Here is a 14566-nt window from a genome sequence, read left to right as displayed (position 1 = left end):
GCAACAAGAGAGGCCGTGACAGTGAGAGTCCCGCGCACAGCGATGAAGAGTGGCCCCCGCTCGCCGCAACTGGAGAAAGGCCTCGCACAGAAACTGAGACGCAACACAGCCAAAAATAAATAAAAAAAAAAAAAAAAAAAAAAAAGAAACAAGAAACATCTCAAATAAACAACTAAACCTTACACTTAAAGCAATTCAAGAAGAAGAACAAAAAAATGTAAAAAAGATTGCTAGTGGGAAGCAACTGCATAGCACAGGTCAGTGCTTTGTGACCACCTAGAGGGGTGGGATAGGGAGGGTAGGAGGGAGACACAAGAGGGAGGAGATATGGGGATATATGTATATTTATAGCTGATTCACTTTGTTATAAAGCAGAAACTAACACACCATTTTAAACCAATTATACTCCAATAAAGATGTTAAAAAAAAAAGAATTAATGGCATACTAAAATTTGACATGCTTTCTAACTCAGTGTATGATGATGGTTGCAGACATCCTGTTTTCTGATCTTACATTCAGAATTGAGTTAGTGAGAACTCGTAATAATTTGGTGTAGATATGATTCCATTTATGTGACAAACTGGGTCCTGAAGAAATATATGCAAAGTGGATTTTTTCTTTTTCATATATTCAGACATTTTTTATTACACTAAAGTTGTGCCCTATTAAATGAATAGTCTAATCAGTTTGTAACATGAGTTTCTTAGTGGTAAATTAAACGTCTTCATCGCACTTACTCACATGCTTCCTCTTAAAATTCATTTCTCCATCCTTCACATTTCCAACAAAACTTCCATCTGTATAAATATGCAGCCCCACCAGTTTATAAGCTCTCTTAATGTATCTTGATTTTTTTCACCGATGTGTCCCCTAGTGGAGTAGTTCTTAATCAGAAGTGCACATCAGAATTTTCTTGAAAGTTGTTAAAAAATACACAGGCCAGGACCCCACACCAAACCTACTGAATCAAGAGAGGAGAATGGAGAGTACATTTTGTTATGGTTCTCAGGTGATTTTGATCAGCTGACCTTTGGTTAAGAGCTAAAGAGAGCTCTTGTCTAGCACTGTTAAGAGGGGTGTTTAAGAAATGATTAGTGGAATGAACTCTTTTCAACAATGTCCTAAATTCCTCTACACATTTGAGGCCCAATGTAAGGCCCCTCTCCATTCAGCATCCCTCATTCTTCTTGTATGTGCCTGTCTCTATTGCTCCTTCCTGCCCATGCCTATCTCTGCTCTTCTATACTGTTATTATTGTCCTATAGGATAATGCTCTCCTTTTTATCCTGCCATCTGTTTCCTCTAGAGAGAAAATGTGAACTACTTAAGTGTAGAAGCTATCTTGTATTTCTTTTTATCATCTTCCTCTACCATCCCAAGTCCCCTATATCACACATTTTATTTCCTTTCTAGCATTTCTAAATACCTAAATTGATTATGTGTATTGTTTCCTTGGTCATTATGTGTTTCCCTTTAATAGAATGTAAAGTCCTTAAAAACAAAGACACTATGACTTATTCAAAGTTCTAGCCCAGTGCCTAAACCTGAAAGAGTATCTAGTTCTCAAAATATATTCGATGAGTAAATGAACTGCCTAGAGGATTGATTTTTTGTGTGTATAAATGTAGTGAATTGTATATTACATTTATTTAGTTTCCACTGTACCAAATCATTCACTGCTTTCAGTCCCATCTGCTAGTCCTTGCTCTGCAAAAACCATCATGTGAAAGATATAAAGGGCAAGTAAATGTATTTTATTCTGTCAAGATAAATCAAGTTCATTTAAGGTCTCTTTTTGAAGGAACTAGAAATTATATATTCTTTAGAATGGATAAATTCCAAGGTGAAAAGTAGAAAATGATAGACCTCTAAATGGAGCTAATGTATTTATTAATAAATGAAATGTTGCTTATATTTTAGAGAATTTCTTAATTTTAGTTTGGGAGTTCATTTGTTGACTCATAACAATGACCATGATGTAATATTTACTCAGACCCTGGTGCTATCTGTAAAAACTCAAGATCAGCTGTATGAACAAACACATAATTCTACTCTGGGTTCTATAGCACACATTTTAGCAGAGTCAAAGTGAGTTTGTTTCCACTATACATATAAAATATTATCAGGATCCAGATACTAGGCACCAAAATGAGTGTGGTTGGCTAGGAACATTTGTCTTTAGGGCTGCCCTTAACCTTATACTAGATGAGGGAACCATCAATTTATCAGGGTAAAGAAGAGTTGCTTCTCTACTTGAATTTCTTGCAATTGTTCCTCCTTGTCTCAACTTAACATGCAGAATGTAAAGAATCCCACACTTATATGGGGTTGGTTTTCTTCTCATGCATATATTCCAGAATGCCATGAGTCATCAAGGGGTGATGCCATTGTGATGCAACTATGATGATGCCCATGATACCCTCTGATGAACCACAATGTTCAAAATGTTTAATCTTAATGTGAAGTAGGTACAAAGTTCATGGCTTGAAAATATTGGAGGAGATTATTCACTTACTCTGTGAGTAGCTGCATTTATAAGAGTCACTTAGTTCTTCAATGTGATTAATATAATGTAACTATCATAACGTCAAGGTTAATAATAGTTACCGTCTATTGTGCACTCACCATATGCTAGGATCTGTGCTAATGTTTCTGTATCTTATTTCATTTAATCTGCTTAACAGCAGGCGGGGATCTTTATTCCTATTTTTAGATGAGGAATCCGAATTTTTCAAATATTAAGTAACTTACTATATGGTGGAATTTGTATATGAAAACCCAACTTGTTTGAATCTAAGCACTCTGTCCCTACGATGCCATGTTATATTCCACACCAATGTAAATTATCACCCTCTAAATTTCCAGTTGGAAAAAGACAGAATAATTTCCATTATAAAGAGCCCGTTTCACTTCAAAGTAAAACACTTTCGATGACAGATATGCACAACTTGCATTCACCTCAATAAGAAGAAAGAGTAAGAAAAAGGGAAGAAGAGGACTAGAACAAAATCAAAACCTATGAGAGCAGAAAGATGCACCAGTGTAGGCTGACAGCCTGTAAACTAAACAAAATCTCCACCATCTTTTGAAATCTGCGGGTAAGACTGTGAATCTCTCTGAATCACAATTGTCTCATTCACCAAAAAAGATGACCATGCAGGCCCCTGCTTCACTCTGGAATGGGCAGTGTCACTTTCTAGTCTGGTTTTCTGCTCTCAGTCACACCTCGACTTCAGGTATTCTTTCCATTTACACTTTCTGCTGGGAAGGCCATTGAGTGGCCTCTCCATCTTTCCACAGAACTTTCCATGATACACATGGCAAAACTAAACTGCATCCTGGTTTTTCATGGCACCCAATCCTTCTTTCCATCTGATGTAACAGAATTACTTTCCTATGCATCTGGCTCTCACCTCATTGAGCTACTGGGATCAGGGAGCTGGTTGTCATTTAATCTCCCTCTTTACTACTTCCCTGCATAAAACATAAAACAAGTGGATTACACAAAATATGTTCTCCACAAGTGTCCAATAGGGGAGAAGACATGATTCATGACTGTTTATTTTATCCTACTAAACATATGGTACTATTTAGCCTACTTTATTATGATGTGTCATTAAAAAATAAGTAGCTTTTAAAAAGTTTCCCAGAATTAGGACAGATGCACTGTGGACCACATTCCTAAAAGAGCTGTTTTACTGGAACAGTCACGGAAGAGATACGTATCTTCAGGACAAAGAAACACTAAGAGAGAACAGTGCTTTTTTCGATTCCTCAAGTCGAGAAAAATCCAGTTCTGGAGTTGTCTCTACATCAAAGTTAGTCAAATTAAGCAGCTTTCTCCCTCTCTCTTCGTATTATCTACTTGTCATGATTAAAATGCCCTACTAGCTTCTAAATGGGCCCTAAAAGCTGGCCCTTTTTATCTTGGGATTCCAGAGGCAAAATCTTAGGACCACCCTTCATCCAAATGCCAACATGCTACCAGTAGAGATTATTCCTTTATGTTAAATATTATTCTCTCCCAGAAATTCTCTTTTCAAAGAGAAGTTTAGTCTAAATCCCTTTATCAGAGAGGAAAGAGATTTTAAGAGTCAGATGAACTTGGAGTTAAATCTATCTGACTTCTGCCATGACCAGCTGTGTAAAGTCCTCCTTGCTTTGTAAAGCTGACATTAGCCTCTCTTGTAAAACAGGGAAAATGATACTTAGCAAGGTTTTTGAATGAGATGGTACTGGTAATATTTTTAGTGTACTGTTCTGCAAAATAAATGATCAATAAATAATAACTTTGACGAGGGCCCTGGGACACATAAAGAAACCAGAAGGGAGCTGGTTGGAAATTCTGGCCTCTTAGTAGTGGGTGGGAAAGAGCCCCGGTTGAGATATGGTAAATAAAGCAGCTTCTCATTAGGAGGTGTGCTCTCTAGTCATTTAATGCATTTCATTATACTTGTTAAAGTCATTCATTTCATTATTCTTGTTAAAGACATCGGGCTATTGTTAAGTCATTCTTGGTCTTAAAGTACTTTTACATCGTAATATGGAACTTTTCTAGTTAATCCCTATCTGTTGTAATACTAGATCAACCCAAGTATATTCGGAGGGTTTTCAGAGAGTTTGAAAGTTCGGGATTTTTGAATGTCAGATACTAGCTCCCAAACTCCACTCCTTCCCTTGAACATAGATCTGGTATTTTTTTTCAGCTTGCAGCGAGGGGTTTAATTTTCACTTCCTCCCAGCGGCTCTCTACGGTCCCAGAAGGTGGGGCGTCTGGCATCCGTGTGTGGTTTGGGGGTAGTAACCTCTCTCGGGGCTGCCGCTCGCCTCCACCCACCGCGGCGGCCGTGACGTCACAGGCGATGCCCGGGTGCCCGCCCGGCCTATAAAGCTGCAGGTGCGCGCCGCGCCTCCGGAAAGTTCGCACACCTTGCGCGCGAGCCGGAGCCCAGGGATCCCGAGGCGAGCTTCAGGAGCTGCCTCCAGCGCCCGAGCCCGGCCGGGCCTGCGAGCACGGCCGCAAGACTCCCCTTGTCACCCCTCTCCCCACCACCTCCTCCTCCCTCCAGCAGCTCCCGGCCGAGTTGCCCCAGAGACCGCGCCGCCGCCGCTCCGAGGGACCAATGAGAGCCCCGCTGCTGCCGCCGGCGCCTGTGGTGCTGTCGCTCGTGATCTTCGGCTCAGGTGAGGACATCCCGGCTCTGAGCTGCTGCCCAGCGCTTCTGCCACCGCGGGCACCTCTTGAATTTTGCTGCTGCTTCTCCAAAACAACCGCCCCTCGGCGCCCCCGGCTCTGTCCCGTGGGAGGTGATCGAGGTCCCTCCCTCCCTGTGGATACTCCCTGGGTGGAAGAGAAAAGTGGGTGGGTGTCTTAGATGTTCCAAGCTAGCAAGAGGGAGCCTGAGAATCCTTGTACTCTTACTTGAGTCCAGCTGAAGGAGAACTTAGAGATCCTGTGATCCAAATAAAGATAAAGATAAGATAAAGAAACCGAGGTACAGAGAGGTGAAGTGATTTCCGCAGATCTTGGAGAAGAGTGGTTAAGTCTCCGACCGAGGAGTGCTACCTCCTGCCTAAATTCTCCATCTCCACTGTCAAGTGATTTTGTTTTTACTTTTCTAGAGGGCCTCGCATCGTCCCAGGGAGAAGTTAAAAGTACCACTCTGACGCTGCTTTATTGAGACCTAAAAGATAAAGCAGGGGCTTAATTCTGGCCCCCAAATCTTACCTAGTCCCTAGTTTTACTCTACGTGAGAGCAATAATAAGAAACAATGGCAATAAGAATAATTATTATCAACTACTTTTTACATTTTATATACATACTCTTGTTAAAAATGTCAGCACGTGTTAGGAAAATCTGGTATTTATCTCTAGAACCTGTTTATTAAAATGGGACAGGTAACATTCTAGAAACTACAAATGCATTTGGTATGTGAAGTTATGACAATATTTAGATATTACTTCTTAAATAATTATATGACATTAATTTGCCTACTTGGTAGTATATATATATATATTTTTGGTGTGGAAATTAATGTGGGCTGTCTGTGGAAAAGAAAACAATGAAAGAAGCTCTGTAACTGGCACAACAAACAGCCGTGTGTTGGCAAAATGTGAAGTTGCTTTCATAAGTGACTCAATCACAAACAATAGCACATGTACAATAACTGCTTTGAAGATAAACCTGTCTCCCGAATGCAACTGACTGGTGAGAAAAGGCATTCTGCTTTACTTTCTCTTTTCTTCCCTTTTTCTTGCTCCCATAGCCCATTATACTGCTGGATTAGACGTCAATGACACCTACTCTGGGAAAGGGAAACCATTTTCTGGGGACCACACTGCTGATGGATTTGAGGTGACCTCAAGGAGTCAGATGTCCTCGGGAAGTGAGATTTCTCCTGCGAGTGAAATGCCTTCTAGTAGCGAACTGTCCTCGGACATCGACTCTGACTATGCAGAAGAGTACGATAACGAACCACAAATATCTGGCTATATTGTAGATGATTTAGTCAGAGGTGAGTAGAGGATAAGGTGACAGTGTAGCCTATAAGATGTGTGGTTTGCATGAGCAAAGCTGCTTCCAAAGAAAAGCTGCTCCCCAGATCTCCCAGGGGCTTTCTTGCGTGTATGACTGTTGTATACCCCACTAGCTAAGCTAGCAACTGAGATGGAAAGAGCTATTGGTGGGCACATCCTATGTGTCTGTAACTCTAACAAACGTTTTATGTCTAGTAAGTCTAATCTTCACAACTCTGTGAAGTAGGAATTGTTATCATTTTACAGATGTGATAACTGAAGCTCAAGAAGGTTAAGCATTCTGCCCCAAATTCCACAGCCAGAATGAGAAACTCCAATCTGTTTGGTCCCGGATACTCTGCCACACGACCACCCCCGCCAATCTGCGAAACAGATTAAACATCAACAAGTCCTATATACTTAGTATCTCAGCTTTTATAGCCACTCCCCACCACCACTTTTCTCTAAATAACTGCATTTTGACACGAGTAAGGGAACAGAAAGAAGTAATGGGAGAGGAACGATTGGATCTTAGCCTTTGTGAATTAGATGTTGAGAAATTGGTAATAATAACAGTAATACCACCTTATGGAAATATTGAAGAAGGACAAATACGCATGGATTTTATATTGCTAAAATCACTATTTAACCCCAAATCTCATTTGTCAGTTAAATAACAGTGACCTATAATTTTCTTCTCTTTTGCTGTTATCTGATCTTTTAAAAAGAGCATTTGCTTAAAATGAGGGTACCAAAGTAAGAGGTCAGTATTGTTCATTACCCTCATATTACTTTGGAGTTAGAGGGCAGATCATCAATAAATCAGATCTAAATATCCTAGGAACATCCACTATGGAGGCAGGACTTAAGGACCCTTCTTTCCTGACCGTAGTTTCCCTGAATCCTCCCCATCTGTCTAGCTCCCAGAACTGGTGAAGGGAGAGCAGGTGACACCACGAGGATGGTGACTGGGTTAAGTGGCAGGTGGGAAAAGCTTTATCGATCCCTCCACTTTCCTCCTTTGCTTCAGAATTTGTGCTTTTATAATACATAAGGTGAAGGGGTCCATCTATAATTCTTATTTTTGCAGGGGATGAGACTAGACCATTAAGACTCTAGAAACTATTGTCTTAAAGATGTTTCAAGTTAACGTTTCATAAGGCCAAATGAATTGTTGGTGATGAAAATGGCTAGTGGATAAAATTGCAATGCATTGTAAAACAGAGAGGAAATTGATCCATGGGGTTAATGTCTATTGAAGCACTTCAGCATAGTGACCATTTGTCTCTGTCTAAAATTTGTAATATATCTGATAAAGTACATCATATTGATTTGAAATGTTTCTGTTAGAGGAATTATCCTAATCTGTGGTACTTTTCTTATCATCAGAGGAAAGTTTCAATATAAAAATTGCATAGCCACCTATTAAACATTGCTCTTAATTTGACTATTGTTAATGTTGATATAGTAAATGCTAAAATTTTCATAATATTTATTGGTCATTACCTTAATCATAGGGTTCTATCTTTGATACCCTTCCCTATGTTTCCAGAGTTTTCTATTTAGTGGGTACTGCAGGACCATTATGACTAATTTTATTATGACATTATGATATTTTGCTCTTTCCACTGGACTCTGCTAAATACTTGCTCAGATAAAACTATTCAGGAATTAGTATAACAAAATGCACAGCTTTAACATGGAAACTGCTTCTTCTTATATTTAGCATATGGGTATACTATACCCCGTATAACTGTAACCCTGAACAAAGGTTTCTGTGGATCTGAAGAGTTAGGATGAACCTATGAAGCAGCAAGTACAAGTATTTCTGGCCTCCCCTTTTTCAAATAGATTGATCACAGAAATAAGCCCCCAGAAGGTATCGATTAATTATAATCTGTTGTAATCTGGGAGTTGGAGAAAATTGATCAACTCTAACGTACAATTCTGTTTTCTTCATTTCAAGTGTTACACACTAATTCCCAATTATGATAGTGAGCACAAGACCAATATGAGTAAAGAAAATCACCAGATATATTCGAATCCCACTTTAATTAATGGAACTGAACTTTTTCCAAGAGAAAAGATAATATGGTAGGGAAATAATAGGCTTTAACATCCCAGGACTGACATTGTTTAGCTACGTGTCCTAGTGCAATTTACTTGTCTTTACTCAACTTCATTTTTCTCATCTGTATCATCTGGATAGTAACAATGCATTCAACTGTGATTTGGGTTTAATTAAATTAATGCTCATTACCAAGAACTTGGTATGTATTAGCAGTGAAAAAAATGTTTAAAATATTTCATGGATTTTCTTAGACAAGTAACTCCTATTATTCCTATTATCAATAATAATAATATTACTGATACAAATAAATTCAAAATATGTTTCTAAGCTAATAAAATAACAAAGGGGTTCAGATCTTTAAGTGTCACACAATACAGATATTCTCTTTGTTCAATTGTTGTGTATGAGTTGTGTTAAATAATGAGACAAATATGGCTGTTATCCCTGTGAGCTCTCACTGCTAGGACTTCTTTCTCTCATGTCTCCAAAATGGTATTCCAGATGAAGAGAGACTGTTATCAATAAATCTTTTTTTTTTAGTTGAACAGGTAGTTAAGCCCAAGAAAGACAAAACTGAAAGTGAAAAGACTTCAGTTAAACCCAAAAGAAAGAAAAAGGGAGGCAAAAATGGAAAAAATAGAAGAAATAGAAAGAAGAAAAATCCATGTGATGCAGAATTCCAAAATTTCTGCATTCATGGAGAATGCAAATTTATAGAGCACCTGGAAACAGTATCATGCCAGTAAGTTTTCCTAAATTATGTAGAATTCTATATTTCTAACACTGTGTCTGAAACCCCTAACTGCAGAAAACCATTTATTTTTTTCAATATATAAACCAGGGGTTTGCAAACTTTTTCTTAAAGAACCAGGTAGGAAATATTTTGGGCTTTGTGGGTCAAGGTGAAGTATGTACTCATATAACCAATTAAAATATAGCCATTTGAAAATAGAAAAAACATTCTTGGCTTGCATGCTGTAAAAGACCTGGCAAATGGCCAGATTTAACCCATGGGCGATAGTTTGCTAAACCCTGGTGAAAACCATCATTTTACAATATATATTTACAAAACCTCTTGATAAAAAAGGAACTAAAGGTAATTTTCACATAATGTTGTTCTAGCTTCCTTCCCCCCAAAAGCCGCTAGCACATTAAATGATAGTGGAATGTATTAGCTCCATAACAAGTCACTGACCTCATCAGTTGGTCATACATGGAGCACAAAGAATGAAAAGGTGTGTCTTCTAGGAATATCACACCCAAACGAATCTCAACTTTTTCTTATACTAATAGATCTTTGGCTCAAATGCATTCTATGTCTCATCATTTTGAAATACAAATAAATGTATGGCATGACTTTTTTTAATGTTAGAATTAGTGGTTGTTTATGATCTGGAAAGCAAACATGAAATTTATTGGAATTTTTTCAGTGATTATAATTTTAAAATATGGGTGTTTGCAGATGTCATCAGGATTACTTTGGTGAACGATGTGGGGAAAAGTCCATGAAGATTCACAGCATGGCTGACAGGGATTTATCAAAAATTGCTTTAGCAGCTATAGCTGCTTTTGTCTCCGCCATGAGCTTCACAGCTATTGCTGTTATTATTACACTCCTGTAAGTAAGGCATATCTTAAAAATCCCTAATAAAATAATGCCGGGTTAATTTTTTTCAGTATTTCTATCACAATGTGGTATCATATTTTAGGTGAGTTATTCTATTGGTGGCATATGATCTTTGGTTATATCTTTATACTTCATTGACAACTCATAGAATATGGTCAAATGGATATTACTTGGGCCACCATTGAAACTTAATACATGAAACCCTTTTCTTGAACGTAAAGTGATAGTTTTGTTTCATGTTATATGGTTACTCATGGTTACTTCCAAATCTCAGAGTGTTGATATCATCTATGACTATATTAAGTTAAAACAAGCCTCCCAGAAGCTAATTAAGGCCTGGTTCATAGTAGGTTGTCAGAGATATTGCTTTGGTACTAAAAAATCACAAAGAGCTTCAAGCCAGGAGCCAAGAAAATATGTCTCCTGCTCCTATTAGAATGCAAAATTCTGAGTTAGGACTTTTATAGCATGGTGTACTGACATATTAGAGTTTATGCCTATTATTGTCAAGTGCAATATGGGAACTCAATTATTAAAATAAATTTCCTCCATATGGCATGGCATAGGAAGCAGGGACAATTCTATTACTGTTTCATTCCTGCAGTATCTTCCCTGTGCTTGTAATAACAGACCACATACTTCATTGCATGACCAATGAATGCTAGAACTAGACTGTCCCAGGTAGTAGACACTGGTGGGTATGTAAAAATGGCATTGTCTGTCAAACAAAAGTCAGTGAATTAAGGATGTTGGGGGAGGGTGTGAATGGCTCTATAATGACTCATGTGCTACTAGAGCTTGGGGAAAAGCAAGACTCATTATTCTAATTTCAGGTCTTGGTAAATTACTTTAACAGCTGGACTGTGTACATGATCTACTACTCCTGCCATTCAGGAAACAAGGGGTTATCTTCTGCCATTGTTTGCTATTATTTTAAACTCAGATCAGATAATGATAAAATGACACATAGAATACTGTTTTATGGTGCATGTAAAGTTTTATGTGTGGTTTAAATTTGTTTTGCACACCCTAGAAATTATTTCGGTCTGTTAGTACCTCAAGTCAAATATGCAAATGTATTTAGCAAAGATTCCCTCAGACAAACCATTACTATTTGACATAGAAGGATAGAAGAAGAAATTGCCAGTTAGGGAAGATATTTTGAAAGAATTATTTAAGCTTGTAATTATTCAAGTTGAGATATTTAATAATCCTCTGGAAAAGTATGGAAAAACTTTGTCATGTTGTCCTCTTCTCTGGTATTCTCCCTGTATTTGAAACACATAGCAAATACTTGCCTAAGACATAGTTGCTGCTTTTTCATAATTGAACTTGATTTTTTCCCCGAAAGTCACAACAAAAGTTCTTAAGATTTTAATAGTAATATTTAGTAGATAAAGACCTACTAAAAATAGAATTGCTTGTACAACACTAAGACATTTCAGACCATTGAGTTTTTTGGTAGTAAGTAGTAATAAATAAAACTAGAGGTATTTATTATATTTAGAAATAAATAAAACTCTGTTTTGTAAGCCTGTTTTTTTTTTTAAAAAAAACTAAGCATTCAGATTAATTTGTACAAGCATACAGTCCTTCTCTGGTAAAACTATACTATCTTCTTCTCCCAATTGTGCATGGCAATTGTGCTAAATTGGTGGTGGGGGGGGCAGGATATGAATGTGTTTCATGCTTTCTGAAAGTTTGCATCTCAAGGCACACTTATTTAAATCTCAGTACTTTGAAAATATGTTTATGTAAAGTCAACATAAAGATCCCCTTGAGAAGAACATTCGTGATACTTTTAGCTGGGTTTAGGTTTTGTTTTGGTGGAGTGGTCCATAAGTGTGCAACGGTCTATAACAACTTATGAAAGGAATTCCCTATACTCATGAAACCCCAGTCAATATATAGATGAATAGAACTTTGATAACAGTAGAATATCTTGTTCTCGGAAGGCTTCGAAAACGATACTTCAGGGAATATGAAGGTGCAGCTGAAGAACGAAAGAAACTTCAACAAGAAAATGGAAATGCACATGCCATAGCATAACTAAAGAGAATATTACAGGTTTGAGTTTTAAAAGATATCTTTATATAATATCCTACAATTAAAAAAAATATAACATGTATTATATGAAGAAAAATGAGCAAAGCATGTTTTCTTAATTATACACTGTGAACACTGGCTACATTAAAGTGTTATTCTTTGAGCATGAGCTGGAGTTCAGTACTGAGAAGGGACTATGTCCTTACTATTATAAGGGATATAAAGATGAGGGAGACACAAATTCTGTTCTCAGACAACTTAGTGTTTAGTAGATAGAAAAAAAGTGTAAGGAATGAGAATACTAGGGGAAGTAAAATATGTCATGAGGAAGGAACCAATGGAATATGAGGAGTTCCCAGTGAAGGAGAAATAGAATCCAGTGGGATACATTTAGGGAGCAGAAAAGCATGTGCATACGGATGGCACTGGAAGTGAGCCTCGAAGAACTGGTGAGATGGGGACAAGAGATTATAAAGGGAAAGGAAGATAAATAGTGTGATATGGGCTAGATTATTTTAGAAATGTTTGAGAAATGGCCTAGTTCAAGTGGCGTTGGGGAAGATAAGGTTGAACTGATAGGCTGAGCTCACATGGTGAAGAGCCAGCATCCAGGAGCTTGTGCTACAAATGGGAGGAAGTGGAAACAGCAGGTGGAATACCCTTATACAGAAAAGAAATAGGAGGAGAGAAGGGGTTCAGATTTGAGAGGCAGCTTGGTCAGAGTATATATTGTAGTTCTACTACTAAGTCAGTAGTACCATTTTTAATCAACACTCCAGATGCTTGGAGAACCACTATATTTAGCATTGGTTAAGTACAGGCATTATGTTCTGAGCCTGTTACAGAATTAGCTCAATAAGTCATGAAATAGATAATTATCCATGACAATTCTATACTCAATACTTATTCATCAAAATTTATTAATGAATTGGCTTAATGATCTGAAGCTAAAACCACCAGCATGAATAAGGGTTGATTTCTGGTTATTTAGTGCAATTGAAATTTCTCAAAGGAGGTCCAGAATGACTTTAGGAAAAGGATTATGCTGAGCTGGCACATAGTGGCTGCCTATAACTGGTATCTACTATTATTATGCCCTTGGTACCAATTATCTTAAATTAACTGTATATCATAAATACACTGAGACACTTCATCTTCATTTTTAATTATATCCACTGCATAGATTTGGTTAGGAAAACTATTTCTCATGACTATTGCTGCAGTTTTATTAAGCAGAATTTGATGAAACAGGTTTGAGCACATGCAGTCTTTACCTAAGTAGGCATATAACCAAAGCTGATGTGAAAGAAAGATTCACGTCAACGGGATAGTTTGTCTATGAAAAGCTCTTAGCATTTTTCACAAGACATCCTAGAAAAAAAAATTGACAGAAATTCTGATTCCTGATTATTCTTTGACATTTTCTTAAAGCTATGTTGGAATTGAGTTTATCTCTAACACTTTGTTTTATTTTCTAACAGAGTATCAGATCCGAGTCACTGCCAAGTCACAACCCTGAGTGATGCATTGGTTCCTCTTTTCAGTGGATCCAGAGAAAACAGAACCTTTCCGTTCTGATGGTTTTAAACTTTCAATGGTCACTTTTTAACCCTAAGTCTTATTTCTGTATATAAAGATGCATGGAGATAAAAAGTATTTTTTCAAGTTGTAAATAATTTATTTAATATTTAATGGAAATGTATTTATTTTACAGCTCAATAAACTTTTTTAATCAAACAGATTGAGAGTTTGAATATTAGTTTTGACATTGTGAGACTTTAGGGTTATTTTTCTCCTAACATTTAAATGATCATTTTAAAAGGAGTTCCTTCCCTTTTTTTACTGTTTTTGTGTTCATTTCCAAAACTTACTGCTTTTCTTAGAAAGCACTCTTAATGGGAAAATTATAAACCAGAATCACTTAGCCCTCCCACAAATACTAATATCCCAAACTGGTCTTTCTTATTCTATGTAGAACTTATTCCAAATCCTGTTAATTAGGAAAGCTTCTAAAATCAACACATGGCATGGCCTCTCTGTTACCGTAAACACAGATATTATAAAAGAAGGAAAATATATTGCCCATCATTATTATCACCATAAACAAGGAGGAGACAAGGTTTGAATATGGCATTTCAAGAGAACCAGGAAGTATTTAGATTTGAGACATCTTTCCCTAATATCATGACATAAATGTAAAAGTATCTAAAACCCACTCTTCTTTTTCTCCACTTGCTACTCTTTTCTTACTCTCTTCTTATTTTAAACAAATACATGTGTATTTGTGATGAGTGTTCTTTCAAG

The 14566-nt window shown here is 37.2% G+C and overlaps 1 protein-coding gene across 2 annotated transcripts; it reads left to right on the top strand.

The window, feature by feature from the left end:
* The first annotated feature begins 4707 nt into the window (after positions 1-4707).
* AREG (amphiregulin) lies at positions 4708-13999 on the top strand. Of its 2 annotated transcripts, XM_036853406.1 has the most exons (6): positions 4708-5185; positions 6269-6517; positions 9130-9331; positions 10052-10207; positions 12172-12283; positions 13744-13999. In XM_036853406.1, the coding sequence occupies exons 1-5, from the start codon at positions 5125-5127 to the stop codon at positions 12263-12265; spliced, it is 762 nt and encodes a 253-aa protein (XP_036709301.1). In that variant the 5' UTR covers positions 4708-5124; the 3' UTR covers positions 12266-12283; positions 13744-13999. The 2 variants fall into 2 exon arrangements, with proteins under 2 accessions (XP_036709301.1, XP_036709300.1); XM_036853405.1 differs by lacking the exon at positions 12172-12283 and having other exon boundaries at positions 4936-5185.
* The last annotated feature ends 567 nt before the right edge of the window (positions 14000-14566 follow it).

The sequence above is a fragment of the Balaenoptera musculus genome, chromosome 5 (genome assembly GCF_009873245.2).
Source record: "Balaenoptera musculus isolate JJ_BM4_2016_0621 chromosome 5, mBalMus1.pri.v3, whole genome shotgun sequence".
NCBI classification, from domain to species: Eukaryota; Metazoa; Chordata; class Mammalia; order Artiodactyla; family Balaenopteridae; genus Balaenoptera; species Balaenoptera musculus.
This window is presented reverse-complemented; position numbering and strand designations above follow the sequence as displayed.